We start from the raw sequence: 20,265 nt of genomic DNA, 5'->3' as shown, positions 1-20,265 counted from the left end.
TATCCAAAAAGCTTCCGTGGCTCTCCATTGACTCCAAGGTCAAAGACACCTTAGCCTTTGGAGTCCTTCCCACTGGCTGCAGCGAGCCTTTCCAGACAGATTGCACATTCCTCATGCACCCTAGTATTCAGCCTACAGACCCTGCTGGCTGTTTCCTTTGGACAAAGTTCCATCTCCCGACTCCAGTCCCAGAATGCTCTCCCTCCTCATCTTTGTCTCATGAAATCCCCAGTTCTCCTCAAGCTTCAACTCGGGCGACATCTCCTAGATGAGGTTCTCCCTAATCCTCCAAGTTGTCAGGGCTCCCCCCAAGATGACTTTGTACCTATTTTTATAGAGTTTACATTTATTTATCTACATGCAGACAGAAGCCCCTAGGAGAACAGAAGCCCCTTGAGGGCAGGGAATTGTTTCATTCTTATGTCTTCCTGAAAAGGGAATGCCATGTGCCTGGAACCTTGAGTTGGCCAGCTTGGCAGAAATGTCAAAATGCATGAAGGGAAATCATAGGAAATCTATTGGAAAGCTCAAGCTGAGGAGTCTGGGTTATGCTAGAGACAATAAGGAGCAGCTAGGAGTGCATGGGACTTGGAATCAGGAAGACCCGAATTCTTATCTTGCTCCAAACTCTTATTATCCTGGGCAAAAGGCAACCTCTATTTGCCTCAATTTCTTCATCTGTAAAATGGGGATAATAATAGCACTGCCCCACCCCAGGACTGTAGTGAAATTCAGATGAGACATTTGTAAGGCGTTATGCAAACTGTAAAGACCTATTTAGATGTCTATTATTGTTATCAGCTCTACCTTCCCTGCCCAAGTTTGGAAGCTGAGCTTCTGTGATCAGCTATTTCAGTTCTGTCCAGACACTAACCAAAAGAGATCAGAAGGGAATTGCCTGGATTATCAGCTTTGCTTCTTTGATCCCCATCTCCAGGGCTGAGAAGGAGTCCCTGGAAAGCAACCTCTTCTCCACCCAGCAGCTGGTGGCTCAACTGGAAACCCAGAAGGAGGAGCTGGAAGAAGAGTGTCAAAGGCTGCTCCTGTCAAAGCAGGTGCTTCAAGGTGACTAAACTGTCTGTTCTCTGTGGGCTGGCAAAGAATCTCAGAGCAGGAATTGCTATCTACCATCCTTGACACTTTGTATGAAGACCTCCAGGGAGCAGGACCTCACTGCCTCCTGAGGCAGCCCATTCTCCTAGAGACAGCTTAATCACTAGGCTATTTTCCCTGACATCAAGCCTTAACTTGCCTCTTTACACGTTCCTACCCCTCGTTCTCAGTTCTACCCTGTGAAGCCAAGAAGCATTAGGCTAAGCCCTCTCCCTTCTGATACCTGAGGACTGTTACCACTTCTCCTCCAAGCAGTCTCTTACCCAGGCTCCACCTCCCCAGCTGCTTCAACCAAGTCTAAAAGTTCTTCAATCTTCTTACCATCCTGGTCATCTAAAAGCTCACGAGTGTCCTCAAATGTGCTCTGACCAAGGCAGGCTGTACTCACCTCCCTTTCCAGATTCTGAGCTTAGAGCCCAAGATGCTTTGATGAACTTTAACATTGTTGGTGCTTACTCAGGTTGCTTTCCACTGAGATCTTCACACCTTTTTTTCTCATGACTTTCCTTCCAGACACACCTAACCCCCATTCAGTACTTGTGCTGTTGGTTTCTTGTGCCCTAGTATTGGACTTTACATTGATCCCTATGAAATTTCATCTTACTAGATTCAGCTCTGAATTCTAGTCTTTTGGGTGGAGGAGGGTCCCTGAAAGCTTATTTTGATCTTTGGTATTTTTCCTTTGTTTATCAAAAAACATTATTATTATTATTATTCTTCCAAGTGTTTATAAAACAAAACAAAAATTTCCATATGTAAAGAAACAGAAGATTTCACACAAATGAAATCACAAATCTATGTTAAATTTACTTTTCTTTATATTTACATAATAGGTCCTGTCCACAAGTGTCCCAGCTCCTTCCCACCCTCCCTGAATCACATAAGATATCATCAGGGAGGCCAACATGTTCATATAAATGAAATCTTTCATGTTTTATCTTTCTGTTCACATCCTGGAGGTAGCAGTCTCAGTTTCTTCTTCCAGTATTAGTTCTGTGACTGGGTATAATGTTCTCCTGGTTCTACTTATTTCCCTATTCATTATCTTGGATAGTTCTTTCCAGGGTTTTCTTTTCATCAGTCTGTTCATCATTTCTTATGGTTCATTAGTATTCCATCATAATCATAGGCCACATACACCATAGTCTTCTCCTTCCTTGAGTCAATGACTTGGATTTGTTCTCCCTTGAAGTGGAAGAGTTGCCAGTTTGCTCCTCCTCCAGGGTCTCTGGAATCAGTACCTCCCACCACCCCGCATATCCTGTGTGAGGAAGTCTCTCCCAATGCCCACCTTCACATCATAAACCATCATACAGACAAGGAAGAAGAGCCACCAGGGATGGAGTTGGGCATTAGGGGTGGTTCATCTTGCCAATCTTTTTACCCCACAGTGGAAGTGGAGAAGACCAAAAGTGAACTGGAGACCCAAGAGACCAAGATGAAGTGGGAGGCAGAACTACTCAAGCAGCAGATGGCCCAGCTGGAAGAAGACACTCAGCTTTCCCTCAAGAAACAGGCATTAGCTCATGGGGAAGACGTTGGACGTCTGAGAAAAGAAAAGGTAACACCCTTGACCTGCTCAGTTCGGTAAAGTCAAGGGATTGATATGGATGGCATAGGATCCATCATAAACGCACTATCTGCTTGTTCATGCAACCCAGCCTAATCTTCCCTATTTCTGCCAAGGTCTTCTCATCTCCCTTCTATCACGATTTCCACCCCGACATCCAACTGAAACTGCTTTCACATAGGTCAACAGTAGGCAAACCCAACAGCCTTCTTTCAAGTCTTATTCTCTGCAGCAACCCACACCTCCCACTGGCTATTTTCTTCCCCCTTGGCTTTCCATGCTTTCCTAACTTATTCTCACATCTCTCCCTACTTCTCAGGCTCTACCACTGGTTCCTTATTCTCTCGCAAGGTTCTAGCTTGGGCCTTCTTTCCTTCTCTCCTCTATCCCAGGGATTTTCAGTCTGGGGTTCACAGAACTGAAAGAGGCCCATAGTTATATTTCAAGTGCTTTTGGGGAACTTAGATAGTAAAAAAAAATAATCTTTGTTTTTCTTAACTTCTAGCTGAAATTTAGGATTTCCTTCAACTCATTAATTATGAAATTTTAAAAACGTGAATCTGAGAAGGGCTCCTCGGGTTTTCCTCAACTATGAAAGGAGTCCATGACACAAAAATGGCCGAAGAAGAGTGAACGGTCTACACTCTCTCACTCTTCTCCGCAACTTCTAGTCAGGTGCTCCATGCAGAACATATCCACATCTCTGCCTCGAGTCCTGACTCTTCTGAAAACCAGACCCGTATCTCTGGCTTGTTCCAAGATTCAAACTCAAGTCCACTGACTTCAGAACCTGCCTTCTTCCCATTCTATGACTGACAAAAGTCACATTTCAGTGGCACACATGCTCAGCGCCTGTCCCACCTTCCTCTTCCCTCCATTCCTACCTTCAGCTCTCTTCTAGCCTCAACACCTGCCTTCATTCTTTTCAGTCCCAGAACTAATGATCTATCCTGCCATTTTGCCTCAACTCCTCAGGAGAGTCTGTGCCAAGCATTGACTGAAGAGAAGGAGGCTGCCATACGCCAAATGATGCAGGAAAAAGAAGAATTGCTCTCAAAATATGAAGCTGAACGGGAAAATCTAAATGAAAAAATCCTCAGTGTGAAACGGGAGCGAGATGAAAGCCTTCTCCAAATGGAACATGAGAAGCAGAAGGTGAAGAAGGACAGACAGATACGCATATTCACTGCAGTCCCACAAAACTTACTGTGGGCAGAGTGATATGGTATCGTAGACCCGAAGCCAGTCTTGAAGTCAGGAAGTCCTGGGTTCGATTCCTCTAAGACTCTAGCTGTATCACCTGGAGTGCTCTTTAACTCTTGTGCACCCCAGGCAACTCTCTTGGGCTCCAAGTTCTAGAAGAATTGCTAATCTATATTGTGAGTGGAGTTTCCACACTGGGAATTTCTGGCTTATCTACTGCTTCTTCTTCTTCTTCCTAATTTTTAAAACATCTCAGCCAGAAGCACTATGGCTGATGTCTGATTATGAAGAATTTCTATTAGTCAAACCCGAGCTCTTCCCACCAACTCCCAGTATTAAAATCTGAGCAGGAGGGAGTGGCAATGAGGTGAGAAGAACCCAAAGCAGGGTGACGGCAGGATCCGAGGAGAGATGGGGCCGATGGGAGAGATGCTAAGAAAGAAGAATCAACAGGATTTAGAAAGTGATTGGATATGGGGGAGAGAAAAGTGAGAAAAATAAAGGGTTAAGAATGACATCTTGGTTGCAAGCCTGTGTTCCTGGGAGAATGGTGGTACCTACAAGAGTTAAGAGGAAAGGTAACAAGAAGAGAAGGTTGGGAGGGAGACAAGAAATTCTGCTTTGTCAGTGGTCAATTTGTTCTGAGACAGCCAATAAGCAGTTGGAGAAGCAAGACCACAGATCAGGAGGTTAGAGAAGGACATAAAGGTCTGATAATCATCTGTTGAGAGGTGCTAGTTGGATCCACAGGAGTCTATGGGATTACCAAGTGAAATAGTATAGAGCAGGGGTTCCCAAACTTTTTTGGCCTCCCGCCCCCTTTCCAGAAAAAATATTCCTTAGCCCCCTGGAAATTAATTTTATTTATTTTTGGGGGGAATTAATTTTTAAAATGTTAATAGCAATTAATAGGAAAGATAAATGCGCCTGTGGCCATCACCGCTACCCTGGATCGCTGCCGCACCCACCAGGGGGCAGTGGCGCCCACTTTGGGAATCACTGGTATAGAGGGAGAACATAAGAAGGTCCAGGGCAAGGCCCAGGAGCACAATCTTTTTTAAGATCCAACTAAGGAGTCTCGGAAGGAGTATTCAGACATGGAAGGGGAAAACCAGGAGAAGGCAGTGTCGAGAAAACCCTGAAAGAAAAGAATATTGGAAAGAGGGTGATCCACAGTGTCAAATGCTGCAGAGAAGTCAAGGAAGATAAGGATTGAGAAGAGACCATTGGCTTTGGTCATTAAAAATATCATTGGTAACTCTGCAAAGAGCTGTTTCAGTTGAATGATGTGGTTGGGAAAGAGAGTTAAGAAGGAAGTGAGACAAAAGGATGTGGAGAGACCAATCGTAGACCTCCTTCTCAAGGACGTTAGCTGTGAAAGGGAGAAGAGAGACGGAATCCTATTAAGGGAGGGTTTGTGGAGGGTGGGGCAGGGAAAGACATGTTTGGAGGTAGTAGAGAAGTATCAGGTAGCTGGGAAGAGATTGAGAACTGTTGAGAGAGAAGGGATGAATGAGTGGGTGATCTGCTGGAGAAGATGGAAGGGAATGGGGTCATCACAAAAGAGGAACCAACACTAACAATTCCCTAAGAAGCAAAATTTAAGAAAATGGTTTGCCCGGGCCTAGATGGGTGCTACATCACCTATCACAAACTGCCGTGGTTCTGAATCTGAGGGGGTTTTCCCAGGCCCGATTAAAATTTATAAAGATCATTTCTGAAATCCTGAGAACAGCTCCATCCACATTTAGCCACTGCCAAAATTCATGGGATCCGTTTTGTTATGATAATTATGTTTAGCCTTTCAGTGAGATTCCCTCTAAGGTTCAATGTAGCCTTTAAAAAAGCTCTTTTCTAAATGTGCCTCCTGGTTTTTCCCATTATTTCTACCTATCTCTGTTCAAAACTTAAAGACCGTAGCAGCTATTTCCTCAAGTTAGAATTCCAGTTCTTCTGATTGTCTGTGTGACCTTGGACAGATCATTTCCCTCCTATGGACCTTGGTTTCTCTATCTGTAAAGCAAAGGTCCGGTAGTAGACGAGCACTAGGTGCTTCCTAGGATTCTCTCATCTGAAGGCAGTCTTCCTCAGCTCACTGATGATCCATAATTCCCAGGCAGTATATGCTTGCTTGATTGACAAAGCTACTCATGTATTTGGGTTCAGTTCCCTTATCTTCTGGCTTTGGGGTCTGGATTCCTTATTCTTTTACTCTAGAAGGTTATTGAACACTGAAGTGCATTCTCATGGCTCTAGTCCTCCCCTTAAAAGGACTCTCCCCGAAGAGGCTAGATTATTTTTTCTCTTCTGAATCACTTAAACGTAGATCGAGAACATTGTTTCCTCACCTCCTCCTTCATCACTTCTAGGCCTTGTCTCTAAAGGAAACTGAGAAAAATATGATGTATGAGGAGCTCCTGGAAACCCAACGGGAACTCGAGGATGCCAAGCTGGAGGCTGAACGAGTGAAACAGCAAGCTCTGAGGCGGCAGGAGCAAGACAAGGTGAGCTCAGGCCACACGCTTAAGTTCTGCTTGTTCAACCCTCTGGCCTCTGCAGAATGCAGGTCTGGCTTACAGGGGAAGGAGGCTGACTGGAATATGGGCTAAGGCAGAGGGGAGAACACCGGGGGAGAGGCACTACACAGATTTCAACTCCCCACAAACCCTGTCTTTTGTTATCTCTGCCCCTCCTTGTTTCCCCACATTAGTACTAAGAGTGGAAGCCTAGAACAAAGGATAGATAGCTGCTCCCAGAGTCAGGATGCCTTGAGTTCAAGTCCTACTTCTGATGCTAAGTGGCTGTGAGATTCCAGGAAAGTCATTCTCAGTGATGTCAACCCCTCCCACCGATTTTTAAAATGAGGTCTAGGATGATGGTCTGTTGTTTCATAGGCATTAGTCTTCTCTCTATTAGAACGTAAACTTGCTGAGGGCAGAGATGTTTCCACTTTTGTTTCTAGGACTGGCACATGGTAAGCATTTAGGAATACTCAAAAAATGCCTATGGATTGATCGAGTTATTGATTGATTCCATTTACAAGTCCCTTAAGGTTCTGGATCTTGGTTATGTCTACTTGCATCTTCCATGAGGTCCTAAAGAGCTCGCCATCATGGTTTAAGGCAGTGATGGTGAGCCTTTTAGAGACCTCAGAGACCAAGTGCCAAACTGCAATCCTCATGCCCCAAGTGAGCCCCCACTCTGCCCCAGACAAGGGAGGGAGAAAGCACTGCCATTGGGCTGCTGGGCAGAGGGGCTGTGAGATGAGGAATGTCCTCAGGTGCTTGTGGAGAGGGAAAGGGAGCAGCCCCCTCCGGCACACACCAGCACGTGTGCCACAGGCTCGCCAGCATGGATCTAGGCAAACAGACTGAAGTGCTTTGCTCAGATCACCCAGCTAGGAAGAATCTGACACACACACAAGAGGAGCTTTAAAGGGTTTGATAACCGACTGAGTGATCCTCTAGTTGTGACTGTTCTCTCCTGCTTAAAATGACTCTGTATTGCTTTTCTGGTGTTCACACTGTGTCCCCTCCCCCTCCCTCCCCACTGATGGGCTCCTGGAGGGAAGGGACAGTTGGGGGGTTCGACTCTGCATCCCTTGTGCTTTGCGTGGTCTCTGGCGCTTAGTAGAGGCTTAGGAAATGGTTATTGGATTGAAATGAATCCAAGAAAAAAAGAGAAATAAATGTATGCATGAGATCACTTGGGTTTAACTCACTTGAGAGATCAGTTCAAAGGAAGTCACTAAACTGGAGGGGGGTCAAAATAATTTAAAGCAAACAGGCAATTACAAAGAGATTTTTTTTAAATCCAACCCGAACACATTTGAAAAGCATTTGAATTGGAAAGACTACTTAGAAACCACAAGAGGACCCAAATAAACAAGCTCCATTCCCCTCGCCGCCATAAACAAAAGCCCCAAGTCTTCTAAACACTCTGGGCCACGGGGAAGAAGGGGCTGCTGTCCGAGGCGGCGACACGGCCTGGGCACCTGAAGGGCCTTTGCCTTCCTTCTCCATCGTTAACCCTTTGGGGTGTCCCGGCCAGCCCCAGCCCACGCACACTCCCTCTTCTGCTTTACGTGACTCTTCAAGCCTCCTCAAGGATCTCAAAGCCCATGGAAGGTGGGCAGCACGTGTGATTTCTCCCGTTTTCTCACAGGGGAAACTGAGGCTGAAGAGGGAGGGTGGTTTACTGAAAAGAGGGTCGGAGCTGGAATCAAAAGGACTCAGATTCCAATCCTGACACTGGCTAATGGCGCGGCGCTGGGCAGGTCGGTCTCTCTAAGCCTCAGTTTCCTCGTCTGTGAGATAAGAGAAGCCTCGATGTGGGGGAAGGCTGAGATTCGCGTTCGTGCCTGGAGCCATGAGAGGCAGATTTAGGTTGAGAAGGCAGAGAAAGCTGGGTGAGCCTGGAGCGTCCCGAAGCGGAAGGAGCAAGTCCAGGCCTGGGCGGAGGGCCTTCTCGCTCTGGGACGGCACCGTCGTCTCTCCCAGCAGCCTCCACAAAGCTCGGTCCTCCCGGCGGGCACAGGAAGGTGATGTGAGCCCGGGACGGGGCGTCGGAGGACCGAAATCCTGGTGAGCCGGCCGGACTTTGGGCCCTCCTTGGACATCCTCATCGTCTTCCAGAGCGCAGGGTCCTTGCTTGGCACGAGCTTCCGAGGGTGACCCCAGGGCTGGGCCACGAGGCCGGCCTGCCCTCCGTGCAGCACAGACAGGGCCCGAGAGGAGCACCGCGAGGACGTTCCCACTGCCGGACCGTCTCCTTTGCCGACAGTCGCCCTTCCTGCGCCCTCCAAACGCCCGGCTTCTCGGTCCTCCAGCCTGGATGGCTCGCCTGCCTTCCAGTCAGCCAGTCCTCCGTGGAGCCCCTGCCGGGTGCCACCCCCGGTGCTGAGCCCCTCCCAAGGGAGGCTCCTCCTGGTCCGCGCCGCTGCCTCTTGCCTCGCTCTTCCCACAAACTGCTGTTTGCTTCGCACTCATTTACGGTCCTGGAATTATCGAGTAAGAGCCGGACTTGAGAGGCCCTTTTGCAGAGGAGGAAACGGAGGCCCAGGGAGGCCGAGGCTCCCCAGTGTGGGCAGAGGGAGGCCTGTCTCAGGACCGCAAGGCCGGCCTTCTCTGGAGGGGAAAGAATGTTGCAACGAGGCGCTGGCCGGGCTGCTGCTGGCTTCCTCGTCCAGTTCCACGCCGGTCCTCGGGGATGCGGCGGAGCCAGCGGCCCAGCAGACGAGCTTCTGGCCCCAGAGGAGGAGCCGCAGAGCCCGGCGCTCTTGCCTAAGAGCTCTGGCTTCCTGGAGGCCTCCGGGCCGTGCTCTGTGAGGAATCCCCACGGCCAGCCCAGACGGTGACCTTTGAGGCGGAGGCTCGGCCCTGGCCGGAGCGTCCGGAGGCCTCTCCTCCGCCCTGAGCTTTCCCAGTCGCCGGCAGGACGGTTTACGGCTTTGTTTTTACTCTTTCGTCCCACTTTCCAGTCGGAGACGATCCCTCGGCCGGCCGGCTCGCCGTGACCCCCGCCCGAGCAGGAGGCCAATCAGCCCTTTGGGGGGTGCCCCGGCCCCAAGCGGGAGGCCTTCCTGGCAGCCAGACACCTCTTTCCCTGGCTCTGCCCCTTCGTGCCCGGCTCTCTCCCCGCAGGCGGCTCGCCCGGGGCCTTGGACCCTGGTTCCGATACCCTCCGGCTTTGGACGTGGCTGTTCGAAGGCCTGAGACAGGAGGAAGCAGAGGGAGGAGGCGGCTCGGAGGGCCAGAGCGAGGCAGAGGCCCAGGAAGCCCAACTTCCCCAGGCTCTGCAGGCACCACATGCCCCCCTGAGGCCTGAACTGGGGGATCCAAATGGGGGGGGCCAAGCCATGATCCCTGAAACGCTAAGGATTCACTCACCGTGGGGAAGACTTTCCAGCCCAGATGGAAGCTTGGGCACCCGCCTGGCCTGGTCTTTTTAAGCCCTTCTCCATCCTAGAGTCAATACTGAGTATCGGTTCCGAGGCAGAAGAACAGTGAGGGTTAAGCAGTGGGGCTTCAGTGACTTGCCCAGGGTCACACAGCTGGGAAGTGTCTGAGGCCGATTTGAACCCAAAACCTCCCAGTAATGATTCTAAGACAGAAAGTAACAGTTTAAAAAAGAAAAGACACATTCCTGTGCCTCGTGGAACTTCTAATCTATGCAATTCGGTCATTTCCTTCTCCGCTGCCATTCTGTGGTACACAATTGGCTCTAATATGAGAGAGCAAAGTATTGCAAGACTTAGAGAGTAAAAGCCATTATTCCTTATTGTCCAGTTGTTCCAGTTGTCTGACTCTTCATGAGCCTATTTGGGGTTCTCTTGGCAGAGACACTGGAATGGTTGGCCATTTTCCTTCTCCAGCTCATTTTTTCAGATGAAAAAACTGAGGCAAATGGGGATAAGTGACTTGCCCAAGGTCACACAGCTAGTAAATGACTGAGGCTAGATTTGAACTCATGAAGATGAGTCTTCCTGACTCCAGGCCCTGCACTCTGTTCTATGGTGCCACCTGCCTGCCCCCAAAGCCATTCTAGATGGGAGCAATCAGAGGAAGCTTCTTCAATATGGTATCCTTTGAGCTGAGCTTTCAAGGAAAGATGTGAATTGAACAGATGAGATTGGGCAGAGGCAAAGGCATTCTGGGCATGAGCAAATTCCAGTGTGAGCCTTATCTATAGATATGAGCAATTGATGGAACATAGAGAGGAAAGAGTGAATGGCTTAGTTTGACTGGACAATAATTAACCTTTCTTAAAAATGTTTCACAGAGATGGTTTCATTTAAGACTTGCAACGTACCTGGGAAGCAGATATTCTAGATATGGTTATGTCCATTTTACAGATGAGAAAACTGAGACTCAGGGAGGCTACATGACCTGCCTTAGTCACACAACTAAGAAATGTCAGAGATGGGATTTGAACTGAGATCTTCTTGACCCCAATCGAGCCTTCTGTCCTTGGGCTCCACTACCTCTGATGTATAAGGTGTAGGGAAGAAAGTAATAAGAGATAAGGCAGGAAGAAGAGGGAGGCACCAGTTTGTGGAAGATCTGTCATGCCCAACTACGGTACCTGGGATCCATTGAAGGCTTGTGAGAAGATGAGTGACTTGTTCAGATCTAGTTGGGGGGAAGCATTCTAGCAGTTCTGGGAATAATATAGGATCCTGAATCTCGAGCTGGAAGAGATTCAGAGGTCATTCCAGCCAAGCCCCTCGTTTTGAAGATGAGGAGACTGAGGTACAGGAAGTTAAGTCCCTTGGGCAGGCTCACAAGTGTCTGGGGGGGGGTATAAGAGCCCAGGTCTTCCTGATTCTTGCTCCACTATACACATTGCTTCTCTGATAGTATAGTTTTAGGTCTCCAGGGGTTCCCAAACGTTTTTAGCCTCCCGCCCTCTTTCCAGAAAAAATATTACTGGGGGCAGCTGGGTAGCTCAGTGGATTGAGAGCCAGGCCTAGAGATGGGAGGTCCTGGGTTCAAATCCGGCCTCAGACACTTCCCAGCTGGGTGACCCTGGGCAAGTCACTTGACCTCCATTGCCTACCCTTACCACTCTTCCACCTATAAGTCAATACACAGAAGTTAAGGGTTTAAAATTTAAAAAAAAATTTCATCAAAAAAAAATATTACTTAGTGCCCTGGAAATGATGAAACTATTTATTGAACTCAGAATAGAATGTAATACAAAAGAAGCATGGCCATCACTGCCCCCCTGGATCACTACAGCACCCACCAGGGGGCAGTAGCACCCACTTTGGGAATCACTGGTCTAGACTCTTCCATTTCAGGCAACTGGAGGCAGGTAGAAGTCAATTTAGTTCTGCCCAGTAGACACTCATTAGGCACCTGCTGTATTCCAGGCACTGTGCTAATACCAGGGAATCAGTTCCTGCCTTCAAGGTATTTCCATTCTAATGGGGAGACATTATGGTGGCATGGTGCCATAGGGAGGGGGCCGGGCTGGTTACAGTTTGCCATCCTCCCCCAGGTCGACTGTGCCTCACCCCAAAGCTGGGCTGATTATCCCCTCTCAATTACAGCAAAAATGTTTTATGTCTGCAGAAAGAAAAACCATAAAGGTTCGGGTCCTAAACCTTTCACATACCATTCACTTAGCAACTGTCAAGAAGTTTCTCCTTAGACTGAGCCAAAAATCTTCCTCTTGGCGGCTTCTGCCTGATTCTGCTCCCTGAGGGTTATCAGACAAGTCTCCTCCTTCTTCCATATTATAGTAGTGCCTTAGCCGGATACTGCCTGGGTGACCCCTGTGCCTCAGTTTTCTCATCTGTAAAATCAGGAACTTGGCCTCTGAGGTCCCTTCCAGCTCTCAACCTAATAACCTGGGGTCCCAATCCTTCAAATGCTTGAGGACAGCTGGCATTTATATCCCAAGGAAGTCTTGCCTCTTGCCTTTTCTAGGCTGAAGAATCTTCCATTCTTCCAACTCAGTGGTTCCCTAAATTTTTTGGCCTAGCGCCCCCTTTCCAGAAAAAATATTACTTAGTGCCCCCTGTCACATACTATCACCGCCCCCTTACAGTTATTCACCACCCCCAAATGCACCTGTGGTCATCACTGCCTCCCTGGATCGCTGCAGCACCCACCAGGGGGCGGTGGCGCCCACTTTGGGAATCACTGTTCCAACTGATCCTGGTGTAGCCAGGTTTGGAGCAGCCCTGCTCTCCTGGTCACCCATTACTGATTGATATTCTTCCTTAAATCTGGCCCCCAGAGCTGAGCATGGTACTCAGGGGAAGGCATGGAAGGACTTTAAACACCCAGTTCCAAAATCTCTGGATCTAGGAAGGCAGCCTCAGATCCTCTTAACTTTGCTTGGCTGCCATCGTGTCAGAATCTTGACTTGTACTGGCTTTGCCCAGGCTACTAAACCCTCAGATTATTTTCACATGAACCAGAATTCCTGTTCTTGAATAGCTGATTTTTAAAACTAAGCCAAGTTGTAGGACTTGCTCTTCATCCCTATTAAATTTAGCCTTCTTAGATTCTTTCCATCTCTCTCGCCTTTTGCGATCTGTTTTAATCCCAGGTCTGTTATCCAAAGCTTTAGCTATCTCCCCCAGTGCTGTCATCAGTCAACTTCATAAGGGTATTAGCGTCTCTGCCTTGATCCAGATCAGCATTAAAAATGTTGAACAGAACAGGACCAAGGTCAGAGCCAATGGAAAATCTCTACCAGAGGCTTCTCTCCATCGATCTTCACTCTTTGGGTCCAGCTACTCAGCCAGGAAACTGTCATCCATCCATATCTCTCCACACTATCCCAACAAATACCTTCCGAGCTTTTGTCAGATGGCTTCCTGGAACAACAGCATTCCTCTACTCTTCCTGTCTAGTAACCCTATTGGAGAAGGAAATGAGAATAGTCTCCCCTGATTTGTCCTTGAAGAACCCATGCTGGTTCTCAGTGATCACCACTGGCCTTTCCAGGAATCACAAATCACCCCTTTAACGATACATTCTAGAATTTTACCAAGAACCAAAGGCGAAATCACCAACCTGTTGTTTGAAAAATCTGCCTTCTTCCCCTTCTTGAAACCATTGATCAGTTGGAACAGTGATTCCCAAAGTGGGCGCCACCGCGATCCAGGGAGGCAGTGATGGCCACAGGTGCATTTGGGGGCAGTCCTTCAGTAACTCTCGTGCTGGCCACAATTTATGGATCAGTATTCCCATCTGTAAATGATTTCGGTCCCCTGGGAGGGAGGAATCCTTTGAAGATGACCATCTCTCCATCTCACTTATCATCACAGAACTTCAGCTACTCAGTGAGACTCAGTGATCAACTCAGCCAACCCACACCTGGGAAAGAATCCCTCCAAAACAGCCCAACAGATGACCACCATACCTTTGAAGCCCACTCTTTCTAGAGGCAGCTCCTTCAATTCTGAGGCAGCTTAATTCTTACAGTAATAACTCAGAGGAATCTGAGATAATAATCATAATAACTAATATTTATATAGTGCCTACTGTGTGCCAGGCATAGAGTAAAGAGCTTTATAATCATTCTCTCATTTGATCCTCGCAACAACCCTGGGTGATATTACTACCCTTCTTGTACAGATGAGGAAACTGAGGTGAATGAATGGTTAAGTGACTTGCCCAGGGTCACACAACCAGGAAGAGTGTGAGGCCAAAATCTGAACTCGGGTCTTCTTGATCCTAACCCCAGTGTTTCTCCACTGAGCTCTCTAGCTTCTCCTAAGCTCTCAAAAGCATCTCAGTCCACCCCTGCCTTCTCACCCTGTCTGGCTCTCATTCAGATACTTCCATAAATTTGTCCCAGGGGGATCCTTCCACATGCTCTTTTTCTCCTGAAAAGGATAATGGAAATCAGTTTGCCTGCTGACAGCTTCTCTTCATTGTTCCTAGTTCTGCCTCCCAGAGCCAAAGAGAACAAGTTTAATCTGGCATCCACATAATAGCTTCAGATGCTTGAAGACCGTTATCAAGATCTCCCTGAGCTTCTCCACTCCACTTCAAACTCAAAGCCCTGAGAATTTCCTTCCTAAACAGGGGATGCCCAGAACCTATCCATACTCCTGATGCCATCTGACCAGGGCAGAGGATGGGGGATGGCTACCTCCTTAATCCTGGACTCTTTGAACCCAACTCTGGCTGGTGCGATCCTTCTGAAACACCCTATCACACTAGGCTCTGGAGTTTCCATTTCTTCTTGGTCATTGTGCTTCTGCCCTTCCCTACTAACAAGCCAAGAAGAATTTATTAAGTGCTGACTAGTGCCAGGAAGAAAGAAAGACAGGGCCTGCCCTCAAGGAGCTTACATTCTGACGGAGTCCAAATCTAATGATGGATAGTAGAGGAAACAGAAGCCAAGGGATAGTCGGTTTGGTCGGCCTTTTGGCCGCCATCTTTTGTCTTTTTCCAGCCCATCTCCCCAGAGTCATCATCCTTGCCCTTTCTCAAAGCTTCTCCTTCTAGTTTCCAAAACAGTTACACATCCCTCGATGTTTCTCACCAGGTTGAGCTCATCCTAAGTTTTAGCTGCCTGGCACCATTCTCCATGGACTCTACTCCTCTTTTCTGCTTGTTTCCATCTTCCATCTGTAGATTCGGAAGGGTTCATGAGTTCCCTGTGCATCCACATCTCAGACAGATGGTTTTCTCTTTTCTCCCTCAATGGAACCATTCCCAGTTTTGTTCATAATTGCTTCCCAGCCCATCTGGTCTGGGTTTTCCCTAGGTCAGTGATGGGCAAACGATGGCCCCCTGAAATGTTCTATCCCACCACAGACATTCTTCCTAATCTGATGAATCCAATGGGTAGGATACAATACAATGAAACTTGGAAAGAGTCGCCTTAGAAACAGACGGACAGACGAGCATTTCCTTTCCTTTGGCCCCCTCTTTAAAAAGTTTGTCCATCACTGCCCTAGGTCATGGGATCCCATGTATTAGAACCCTGTAAGAATGACTCTCCCAGTGCCCAGAGGGTTCTTCTAACGAGCACTTGGCCTTAAGGAATGGTGTCCTATCATCCTGGGACCTCTCCACCGTATGCCATCTCTCTCCAACAGCCAACATAAACTTGCCACCTCCTCCCGTCTCCATTCCTATTGCCTGTCCAAAGGGCCTGAGTGCTTGAACATCACAAAAGAAATGCAGTTCAGGAGACCCGAGATCCAGCGAGGGGGAAATAATGGCATGAAACTTAGTGAAGATAAAGTTTGAGTTTAACATTAGGGAACATTTCTCCACAATAAGGTCAACGAGTCTGGAATAACCTTCCAAGGACAGAGCTGGAGTTATTCATACTTGGTCTAGACGATCCATGGGGGATTGTCCTGTAGGGAGTGATGCTTCCTTGGCAAGGGGGGGGAGGGTGGGAGTAAAAGGGGCCTGAATGATGTAATAGGTCATGTTCCATCTCTACCTTTTATGATTCTCTGAATTCCAGTCAGTTCTACTGGAAAAGCAGGAAGGAAAATCTGGGATTGACCAAAGACAATGGGTGAAACCAATCGCTTTGTCCTTTCCCTCAATCCCGGAAGATCTGACTCACGTGGCCCATTGCCCGAGCTCTGGGCTCACTTGGCCCCAGATTCAATCTTCGGTTATTATCGATATTGAAATGCTCTCCGTCCGCCTGGAGCTCCCACTCAGCTGGCACGTCCCCTCATAATTCAGTTCCATAAAGCAAATATTTATGACACACCTGCTTTGGGCAATAAATCAGTCAACAGGAAGCATTTATTAAGGGCCTCCTTTGTGCTCCCTGCTGCTAAGAGAAACACAATGAAGGGAACAATCCCCTCTCAGCGAGAGCTCACACTTTCTAGGGGAGACAAGCAGCGGAGAATCAAGAGAAAGAAAAGGAAGCCCAGGGACTTGGGGGGACGAGATCTTGGAAGTGGGGGAAAGAAAGTGGGGCCTGGGCTGAGCTGGGAAGGAAAAGGGAACTCTAGCTATGGGGCAGAAGTGGGTAAGAGGGTGCATTCCAGGCATGGGGCACCGCCAGGGCAAACACAAGGAGTTGAGATACGTGTGTGAGGAGCAGAGAGAAGGCCAGCTTGGCTGGATCCCCGAGTGTAGGAAGAAGAAGAGTGTCCCGTGAGGCTGAAAAGAGGAGGGAGCCAGGCTGTTAAGGTTAAGGAGGTACTGGGAGGCCTCAGATGCTCCAAGGGGTCCAGGATTGCCTCGATTTTGCAGATGCCTCTAACTCTTCAAAGCCTGCTCATCCTGCATGATTCCTGTCCCTGCCCTCCAAAGACTTTGCATGAGATCCCCCCCATATGCTTGGTGTCACACACACAAAATCAGCAGATGGGCTGCCCATTGGTTACCCTTCCCCCCTGGCCTGACTTCCTTTTTCTCTACATTTTCACAATATTTTATTTGAAACGGACGGCTCGGGCAGCTGGGTAGCTCAGTGGATGGAGAGTCAGGCCTAGAGACGGGAGTTCCTAGGTTCAAATCCGGCCTCAGACATTTCCCAGCTGTGTGACCCTGGGCAAGTCACTTGACCCCCATTGCCCACCCTTACCACTCTTCCACCTAAGAACCAATACACAAAAGTTAAGGGTTTAAAAAAAATTTTTTTTAAGTATTAAAAAAAAAAGAAACGGACGGCTCTCTGCTTTCACCTATTTACCTCCTTTCCCTGGCTCTTGGATCTGGAGTCAGGAAGCCCTGAATTCAAATCTATCTCAGACACATGTGACCCTGGGCAAGTCACTTAATCTTTGTCTGCCTTAGTTTCCTCTTCTATCACAGGAAGATAGTAAAGATCAGTCATTCAACAATGTATGTGCCAGGCTTTGTGCCAAATGCTGGGAATACAGACACAGAATCCCTGCACTCGAGGAGGTCACACTAATGGGGGAAGATGACCTAGAAGAGGGGATGTAAGTGCTAGATGACTTCATTCTGCCCTTCAAAGGCTAGACCCTTCTGAGGAGACAAAGATGAAATGAGATACAGCCCTTGCCTGCAAGAGCTTGTGATCTAGTGAGTTTACGTTTCTAGGACTGCCTTCCCTCCTCCCACCACTTGTGATCCCATCAGTGGAGGGAGCTCCCAGGAGGAAATCTTCTGGACCAACACAGATCTGTAGCTGTTTTGAGGGAGAGTAGCTGCTTGGGGCACTCAGAGGACTGACTTGCCCAGTGTAAGTAGCGAGGCAGAATCTGAACTCAGATCTCCCTGATTCAGAGGGAGTGTGCCTCTTCGTCCACTACACAATATGGCGCCTATCGAGGTTACTAATGGAGACACACTGCCTATGGTCTGTGCCACCCTCATGGAGTCCTGCAGGCCAGCAAGACTGGTAGAGGGTTAGAGATTGGAAGGGCCCTTAGAGGTCCCCTTCCTTTTACACCTGAGAAAACTCACACACACACACACACACACACACACACACACACACACACACACACACACACACCTTTCCCACATCCCAAGGAAGGGAAGGGACTTCCTTGCCAAAGGTCACACAGCCAGAATCCAAACCCAGAATCTTTGACTCCATAGTCAATGCTCTGTCCAAGACACTACCAAGACCCAACACAGTGAGATGATATGCCCCACATCACAGAAGAGTCAAGGGCAGATGTTAATTTTTTTCTATCTCTTTAAAAAAAAAAGTAACCCTTGCTTTTTGTCCTACTAACAACTCTAAGACAGAAGGACAAGGGCTAGGCAAACAGGGTTAAATGACTTGTCCAAGGTCACACAGCTAAGAAGCATCTGAGCCTAGGTCCTTCCAACTCCAGGATTGGTTCTCTCTATCCACTGAGCCACTCTGCTCTCTCGATGACATTTTATTAAATCCTCGTCTTCTGGCTTGGAATCGATTCAAAGTATTCATTCCAAGGCAGAAGACCGGTAAGGGCTAGGCAACAGGGGTTAAGTGACTCGCCCAGGGTCCCATAGCTAGGAACTATTGGAGGCCAGATTTGACTTCCTGTCTCTCTTTGAATCCTTGCTAAAGGGCAGGGTTGTTGGGCAGAGTTGGATGGAGAGGGGCACACTCAGAAACAGATATGACCTAACAACAGAAAGCACCAACCAAAACTGAAAATAACAAAAAGAACTGGGCGGCACTGGAGTTTGACCAAGACCTTCTGATAACCATATCGAGTGCTTTTCCCACAACTCTGGCGCATCGTTCTGTTTGCTTTAAGCCAAACGCAGTTGGGCTACAGAGGCATGAGACCCTTGGACAAGGGGCCTCCCCCCTCCCCAGTCCTCCCTAGCTTTCTCCGAAAAGAAGAACCCTTCCCATCCCCACCTCGAGCAGAAGCAGCTCGATGCCACGCTTCAGAGACATCCCATCTTCTCTCCTTCCTGCTCGTCCTTCACAGAACACAGTAGCCAGAATCGGCAAAGAGCTGAAGGCCTTCCAAGTCCAGTTTGACGCTTCCATGGAGACCCACCAGGAAGAGGCCAAGGCCTTGAACCAGCGAATAAAGGAACTGGTCAGAGAGAAGAGCACCATCGACAAAGAGGTGAGTGGCTGCGTTCCTCTGCCTGGCAGAGAAGTCCCCCCTTCCCGGGACACATGGAAAGGTGGCAGAGCTGGTGAGTGATGGGGAAGAGGTCAAACGAGGGTAGCGCAGCAGGACCTTTGTCTTAGGACCCCGAAATTTAAGAGACCCCCAAATTCAAAGCAGAGTCCCTTCAGCAGTATGAAAATAGCTGAACTTGTACCTAGTTAGCAAAATAATTCATGTTGGACACTGAGCACAGAGCAAAGCGGGCCATCTTCCACTTTATTTCCTTCATGAGATTTTTACTGTATGTGGGATATGTGTCTTCTATCACGACATGAGCAATCCGGAAATATACGTGGTGTGAAAGTACTGATATGACCTATATCGGGCTCTTTACCTCCTCGGGAAAGCGGGGGAAGGGAGGGAGGAGAAAATCGGAATCCTAAAATGGCAGAAGGCAACTGTCAAAAATGGCTCCCACGTGTACCTGAACAATAAATAATGGTTAAGAAAATAACCATTAGTTTAAATAAACTCATCTAGTGCATATTAGATGACTGGAAAGCAGAAGTGAGCCACTGGAATACTTCGTTCCTTTGCAACTCAACTTCCTTCTTTTGCAAATTTTTATTTTCATTGTGAACTTAATAACATTTATGTAGTGCTTTAGATGTATAAAATGCTTTACGTATATTACCTCCATTTATCATCATCACAACCCATTGAGAGGGCTGGTATATTAGTGTTTCCATTTTACAGAGGAAAAAATTGAGGCTGAGAAAAAAATTAAGTGATTTGTCCAGAGTCATACAGCTAGTAAGCATCTGAGGCAGGATTTGAACTCGGGTCTTCTTGATTCCCAATATAGCAGTCTGTTCTCTGTGCTACATAAGGGCCTCTGAGTAATCATCAACATAAACATTTCAACATGCAAAGAAAAACAAGAATAGCATCATAGAGGAAACTCTGAACCTCTATTGCACAGAGCAGTGACCTGGATTATTTTCACATCATCAATTACAAAGTTGTTGTTTTTAATCATCTGAAAGATAAAAGGGTTCATCAGATGGCCCCTATGGGTCTCTTCCAGCGCCAAGCCCGACAAGCCCGTGGCCCGTGATTTAAAGGCTCATTGTCTCATGCTGCTAGTCTCAGGCAGGAGAGGAGGATTTCTGGTTAGAACTCTGGCTCAGGACAAGAAAATCCTGTTCTGGAGAGGGGCTGCTCTGTATTCCAACCAAATGAGACTCTCTCTCTCTCTCTCTCTCTCTCTCTCTCTCTCTCTCTCTCTCTCTCTCTCTCTCTCTCTCTCTCTCTCTCTCCCTCTCTCTGTCTCTCTCTTCTCTTCTCTCTCTCTCTCTCTCTCTCTCTCTCTCTCTCTCTCTCTCTCTCTCTC

The 20,265-nt window shown here is 48.0% G+C and overlaps 1 protein-coding gene across 1 annotated transcript in view; it reads left to right on the top strand.

Annotated features, from left to right (window-relative positions):
* LOC123242023 (ciliary rootlet coiled-coil protein 2-like) overlaps positions 1-20,265 on the top strand; it is a 129,112-nt gene that overhangs the window by 58,378 nt on the left and 50,469 nt on the right. Inside the window, exons 19-23 of the mRNA XM_044669518.1 lie at positions 938-1,065; positions 2,505-2,674; positions 3,659-3,838; positions 6,256-6,390; positions 18,741-18,884. Coding sequence (XP_044525453.1) covers positions 938-1,065; positions 2,505-2,674; positions 3,659-3,838; positions 6,256-6,390; positions 18,741-18,884 — 757 coding nt within the window. The remainder of the gene's footprint in view (positions 1-937; positions 1,066-2,504; positions 2,675-3,658; positions 3,839-6,255; positions 6,391-18,740; positions 18,885-20,265) is intronic.

Source organism: Gracilinanus agilis, chromosome 3 (genome assembly GCF_016433145.1).
Source record: "Gracilinanus agilis isolate LMUSP501 chromosome 3, AgileGrace, whole genome shotgun sequence".
In the NCBI taxonomy this organism is placed as follows: domain Eukaryota; kingdom Metazoa; phylum Chordata; class Mammalia; order Didelphimorphia; family Didelphidae; genus Gracilinanus; species Gracilinanus agilis.
This window is presented reverse-complemented; position numbering and strand designations above follow the sequence as displayed.